This window comes from Zingiber officinale, chromosome 7A (assembly GCF_018446385.1).
Source record: "Zingiber officinale cultivar Zhangliang chromosome 7A, Zo_v1.1, whole genome shotgun sequence".
NCBI lineage: Eukaryota > Viridiplantae > Streptophyta > Magnoliopsida > Zingiberales > Zingiberaceae > Zingiber > Zingiber officinale.
This window is the reverse complement of record NC_055998.1, coordinates 11909536-11916181: the sequence shown is the minus strand read 5'-3', so window position 1 is coordinate 11916181 and position 6646 is coordinate 11909536. Positions and strand designations below refer to the sequence as shown.

At 44.4% G+C, this 6646-nt stretch overlaps 1 protein-coding gene across 1 annotated transcript; it reads right to left on the bottom strand.

The window, feature by feature from the left end:
* Window positions 1-1189: 1189 nt before the first annotated feature.
* On the bottom strand, window positions 1190-3664 carry LOC121999210. The gene is made up of 4 exons (XM_042553918.1): window positions 3548-3664; window positions 3318-3449; window positions 2462-2951; window positions 1190-1362 (listed from the first exon to the last, which is right to left on the bottom strand). The coding sequence occupies exons 1-4, from the start codon at window positions 3662-3664 to the stop codon at window positions 1190-1192; spliced, it is 912 nt and encodes a 303-aa protein (XP_042409852.1).
* Between the last annotated feature and the right edge of the window lie 2982 nt (window positions 3665-6646).

The following is a 6646-nucleotide window of genomic DNA, read 5'->3' as shown; positions in this document are numbered from 1 at the left end:
GGATACAGTCTCGGAAGGATAAATAGCAGATACTACTACTATGTACATAAAGCATGTAAATCCATACCTGATACCATATCCTAGGCTAGTAATATAAAGTCAGAAGTATCACAAAACTACTACAATACTGCTCATAACTACCTAGATCACATGTAAGGTATACTGTCAGAGTAAGCAGTGCCCAAGCATATATAACAGGTATGTGGTAACAGAAATGCATAAGGAAACAACTAACAGCATAAGTAAATAACAACGATATAAACATGTAGAATAACAACAACGTATGTAGGAATGGCCACCCCGCCCACCTCTCTACACCATGACCCCTGTATGGTCGAGAGGCCGGATCAGTGACTACTGTACCACTCCATTCGTCACCACTCTCGAGTGACCGAATGGACAGTTTGCATAGTAGCTATCTAGCTACGTCGTAATAGGGTCCCTGCTGCTCACAACTCCAGCCGCCGCTACCCATGAGTGACCGAGTAAGAGCATGACAGGACAAGTGGAACACTCCCGCTACCACTACCCATGAGTGGTCGAGTGTGCGGCTCTGGTCAATACCCCTCTCAACCACAAGGGAGACATAGTCGCCGACATGCAAGCTATGACATCATGCGTATAATGCAGCAGTCATCATACATATACAACAGAAATCAGGTATGCTACATGAAGCCGCATGCTCAATACGAAATATAAATAAACAATAGTCAAACAAGTAAACATGGTGTATAGTATCTGCTAATTATCAAAGATAACAACATGAGACTGTATTGATACGAATTCGAGCATCTCGAAGATTGAGTGGACAAAGTATAAAGCACACGAAGCGAATATGAGTGGAGTTAAGATAAATACTACATATCTAAAATTAACTCATGCACTAAGATCAATAACTAAAGAAGCAAGTCAAGAAGTACCCGCCTCTAAATGTGGGCTGAATCCGACGTCTCTTCGTCACGACACCGGCCTCGATCAAAGTCCTGCGTCAACGTATCAATTTTAACCATCTACTTAAGAAACCGAATAACTAAGCCAATATACAAGATAGGTAATTAATTCGAGTTCGTTCATTACCCAAATAAACACATACTAATCTACTAATCCCCATTATTAATCCACACAAACCAACCAAAACCCCCTACATTATACTACCATAATTAGGGCTAGCAAATCATGCATTTATTCCCTAAACACAAACTATCACTGATACAGATTCATCTTCACCCGTATCTAACACCCACAGCTTTATCCTACCACAAAGCTTACCTCTAACGATCCTCTGCCCGAAGGTGAAATCGCCGGCATAGGTCCTCTGGTGATACCTGCTGCCAAGATCCACAAATAGAGCTCCTATAGAGCCTACAACCATTGCCATCACACAAATCAACACACAATTCGAATTGTATCCAACACCTAGAACCACAGATCTACCTTTTAGAGCTGTAGATTCCTTACCTACTAATCTCCGGATGAAGAACAGTTGCTGGGAATTGTGGCTGGGGCTGCTACCGTGAGTCACTGCCAGAACAATATCTCAATCAATACAACCCCGCATCCTGAACTCAAATCACAGATCCAGAGTACCTAAACCCTAATCGAGACAATCCATAACTCCACTTACCTCAAGGTCGGAAACCCTCATCGTCGGCGAAGGAAAACCTGACGGAGAACCCCAGCTTTAAGGCTCGGGTAGATGAAACCACCGTTGGGAGTGCAAGTCCTCGATCACGATGAGCTCTGGCACAAGCTATTCGACTCCCGCATCACCGGAGTTCAATTTCCCCTCTCCCGGCCGAGGATCGCCTATGCGAAGCTACACTCCGAAGACCTCCGCCGTCGTGACCTCTGTTAAGAGGTTGGGGACAATGATGATTCGTTCTGCGACCAGGCGCCGACGGTCGAGCGCGTGCGCACGTCGGAGCTGAGGCCGTCGGCGGATAGGGTGAGCTCGAGAGGAAACGACGATTTCAATGGAGTGGACGCGATGGAGTATTGGGGCGGCTTTTAGGGCTTGGCACTGTAGCTTCTTATAGTGGTTAGGTTAGGTTAAGTTCTCATTACCCCTTAATTAAACCTCCTCTAAAGGTTTTTTCCATTACCATCTTATGCTTAACAATTTATCCCCTCAATCTCTACGATAAGATCTCCAAATAAATCCAGAAAAATATCTAAAAATTCCCATAAATTATGGTAGGTTATTCTACTATGTCATATCTCACATTCTCCCCCTCTAACAAAAAGTTTGGTCCCCAAATTTATGACATATGCGCATTAAACAATAAATAGCATGTGTAATGAATATCACTAATTGAATAACTTTATGTACCTTCATTAAATAAATGTGGGTATTACGCTCGGATCTTATCCTCCAGCTCCCATGTTACTTCGTCATCTGAATGATGCTCCTATCCAACCTTGACAAGTCGGATTGTCTTATTTTGCAGCCGGCGTTCCTTACGATCCAATATCCGCACTAGAACCTCCTCATATGTTACATCTGGCTGAAGGGTGATCGGTACATATGTCAAAATATGCATAGGGTGTGGCACGTACTTCCTCAACATAGATACATGAAAAACATCATGTACCCAAGCAAGTGATGGTGGCAGCGCCAATCGATATGCTACCTCACCAATCCTCTCATGTATCTGAAAGGGTCCGATGTAATGAGGACCTAACTTCCCTTTCAACCCAAACCTCCTAACCCCCTTGGTAGGAGACACTTGCAGGAACACATGATCGTCCACAGAAAACTCTAAAGGTCTCCATCTCTGATCTGCATAACTTTTCTGTAGGTCCTGGGCTTCTGACATTCTGCGTCTAATGGTGTTAACCAACTCTGCATCTCGCTGAATACGTTGCAGGCCCAAGACTAACGATTCTCCGACTTCGTCCCATAATGTAGGCGATCTACATGCTCTGTCATACAATGCCTCAAATGGTTCCATCTGAATTGCTGAGTGATAACTATTATTATATGCAAACTCCACCAAGTACAAATGATTCTCCCAGCTACCATCGAAGTCCATAACACAAGATCTCAATAAATCCTCCAATGTCTGGATAGTATGCTCTGACTGCCTATCGGTCTAAGGGTGAAATGCTATACTAAAACGGAGTTCCGTACCCATGGCCTGCTGGAGACTCTGCCAAAATCTAGAGGTAAATCATGGATCTCTATCTGATATAATACTTAGAGGTATACCATGCAATCTGATGATCTCTCTCCAGTATAACTCTGCCAATCGATCCAACGAATTCGTCCTACAGATCGATAAAAAGTGTGCGGATTTGGTTAACCGATCAACGATTACCCAAATCGCATCATGTCCCTTCCGGGTCCGGAGTAGCCCTACCACAAAGTCCATCGTGATATGCTTCCATTTCCATTCCAGTATTTCTATCTTCTGCAGTAAACCAGCAAGTCTCTGATGCTCCGCCTTTATCTGCTGACAGACCAAACATTACGCCACAAATGTCGCAATGTCCTTCTTCATGTCATTCCACCAGTATGATCGTTTCAGATCCCTGTACATACGAGTACCTCCTGGATGAATCGCGAATCTAAATCGGTGTGCTTCTCATAGCAAGTCCTCCTGAACAGGGTACGACTCAGGAACACATAATCTTCCATAGAAATATAGAATTCCACTATCGTCATAGGTAAACTCCGTCTGTTGTCCTGAAATAACTCTGCTACGTAAAAACTGTAGATGCTAATCTGTAGCCTGAGCCTCTTTGATACGCTCCACTATAGGTGACTGGGCAACCATGGTGACTAACAGGCCTCGCTCTGTCTGTGCTTGCTCCATCAACCCCAACTCAGAGAAACTCTGTATCAATTCCATAACCATCACACGGTGGCAGACCAAAACTCCTCGGGATTTCCTGCTCAAAGCATCGGCCACTACGTTGGCCTTTCCTGGGTGATAATTGATTGTGCAGTCATAATCTTTCAAGAACTCCATCCATCTTCTTTGTCGCAGGTTCAGTTCCTTCTGGGTAAACAAATACTTGAGGCTCTTATGATCTGTATAAATCTCAAAGGTGATCCCATATAAATGATGTCGCTAAATTTTCAGTGCAAAGATGATAGCTGCCAACTCTAAATCATGGACTGGATAGTTCCTCTCATGATCTTTCAACTGACGTGAGGCATACGACACCACATAGTCATGCTGCATAAGTACATCACCCAATCCCTGGTATGACGCATCTGTGAAAAGTACAAATCCATCCATGCCAGAGGGAAGTACTAACACTGGTGTTGTACTGAGCCTCCGCTTGAGCTCCTGGAAGCTCTACTCACAACATTTTGTCCAGCTAAACTTCTCTCCCTTTCGGGTTAATCGTGTCAAAGGCAAGGCTATACTGGAAAAACCTTTGACGACCTCCGATAATACCTAGCTAATCCCAAGAAGCTACGTATCTCCTGTACTATTCTCGGCTGTTCCCAGCTAGTGATAGCCTCAATCTTCTGTGGATCAACTGATATACCTCTGCTGGAAACAATATGTCTAAGAAAACCCACCGAAGGTAACCAAAATGAGCATTTGCTAAACTTCGCATAGAGATGTTCTCGCCGTAGCGTATCCAAAACTATGCGAAGATATTGCTTGTGTTCCTCATCAGATCAGGAATATATCAGAATATCATCAGTGAACACGATGATGAACTGATCTAGATACTCAAGGAATAGTGTGTTCATCATATCCATGAACACAGCTAGAGCATTGGTAAGCCCAAATAGCATTACCAAGAACTCATAGTGACCATAACGAGTGTGAAATGCTGTCTTCAGAATATTTGCATCTCTAACCCTGAGCTGATGATAACCTGAGCGCAAATTAATCTTAGAATATACACAGGTATCCTTCAGCTGATCAAATAAATCCTCTATACGTGGTAATGAGTATTTGTTCTTAATAGTCATCACATTCAACTGTCGATTATCAATACATAATCTCAGTGATCCATCCTTCTTCTTAACGAAGAGTACTAAGGCTCTCCATGGAGAAACACTGGGGCAGATGAATCCTCTGTCCAACAGCTCCTGTAACTGAACCTTCAGCTCCTCTAACTCTTTTGGTGCTATGCGATAGGGGGTCTTGGATACCAGTGCGATTCCTGGAACCATCTCAATGGTAAACTCAACCTGCCTTTTAGGAGGCAACCCGGGGAGTTCATCAGGGAACACATCTGGAAATTCTTGAACAATAGGAATGCCCGAGAGCCGTGGTAATGCATCCGAACCTGCTTTAACCATGGACAACAAATATCCCTGACAACCCTGTGACAATAATCTCCTCACTTGCATGGCTGATATGACTGATATCCCATCACTCCCGGTTCCAACGAATACCCAAGATGGTAGACCGGGAGGTCAGAATGTAACTACTCTAGCTCCGCAGTCGACTGTGGCATGGTTTATGGCCAACCAATCCATGCCCAATATAATATTAAATTCCACCATTTCTAATACCTACAGATCCACTATAAGAGTCTGACCATTGAAGTCTAAAGGACATCCTTTGACTTCCAGACTAATACTTAGTACCTCGCCAGATGGTAGAGATACCGTCAACCCATGAGTCAGACGTGTAGGTAGCCTCCCAATGTTACCAAGAAACACCCGAGATATGAATGAATGGGAACTACCAGTATCTATCAATAGATCTGCAGTAAGGGTATAAACTGAAATAGTACCTCGAAAAATCGATCCTTCAACCCGCTGTGCCTCCTCCCGGGTGACCGCATAAACGCGACCCACCTCTGAGCTCAACTGTGGCATAACTGGGGTGGTCTGTACTGGAATTGAAGGTGCGGGAGCCGGTTGCTGATACTAAGACTGAGGCTGATATGCTCAATAAGGCTGAGGTGGATGAAAATCCTACTGTACTGGAAATGTCTGATGAGAAGATGCTACGACAGAATACTGCGTAGTCTCTGGTTCCTGACCCTAGATATGATATATTTGTCCCTTAGAAGGCTGTGGTCGCTGCTGACGAGGAGCACCCTGAGTCTTTTGTGATCCTCTCTGGGGTCGTGTCTGTGAGGGTTGCCCCCCCTGAGATGTAACCTTAGTGGCCTCCAACTGTTCCTTCAAAGTACAATCCCGACTCTCATGCCCTGGTAATTTCAATAGTAGCAAATGGAGTGATCCAAAGGACACTAGGGTTTGGTATGACTTTTGGAGCCACACTGGTAACATCTGGATCCAGTTCTATCTTTCTTCCAGTCACGCTGAGAAGGATGAGATGCTCCATCCAATGTCCGCCCTACCTTCTGTGGCCGAGAGGATCCTCCAGTAGTAGTCTGTGAGCTCTGACCCTTATTCCCTCTCTTTTGTGACGACTGTTTATTATGGCCTTTCTCCTGGTTTACCTGCTGCTGAGTCATCTCAATAAACAATGCTCGATCCAACACCTCCTGGTAGGAACTACTTGAAAAACCTGACATCCGGATTCGAATGTATGCAGCAAGACCCTGGGTAAACTGATGCATCCGATCGTAGTCCTGTGCCACTAGATGAGGACAAAATTCAACCAGCCTACTGATTTATGCATTGTACTCCAATACTAAACGATTGCCCTACTTGAGGTTCAGAAACTCCTGGCGGCGAGCAAGACAAAAGGTAGCAGGG

Coding starts and splice junctions, on each gene's coding strand:
- LOC121999210 (XM_042553918.1), bottom strand. CDS start 3,664: ATGACGATAGTGGAATTCTATATTTCTATGGAAGATTATGTGTTCCTG. Junction 3,450..3,547: donor ATTCGCGATTCATCCAGGAG/GTACTCGTATGT, acceptor GTCTGTCAGCAG/ATAAAGGCGGAGCATCAGAG. Junction 1,363..2,461: donor TCTAGTGCGGATATTGGATC/GTAAGGAACGCC, acceptor CAATGGTTGTAG/GCTCTATAGGAGCTCTATTT.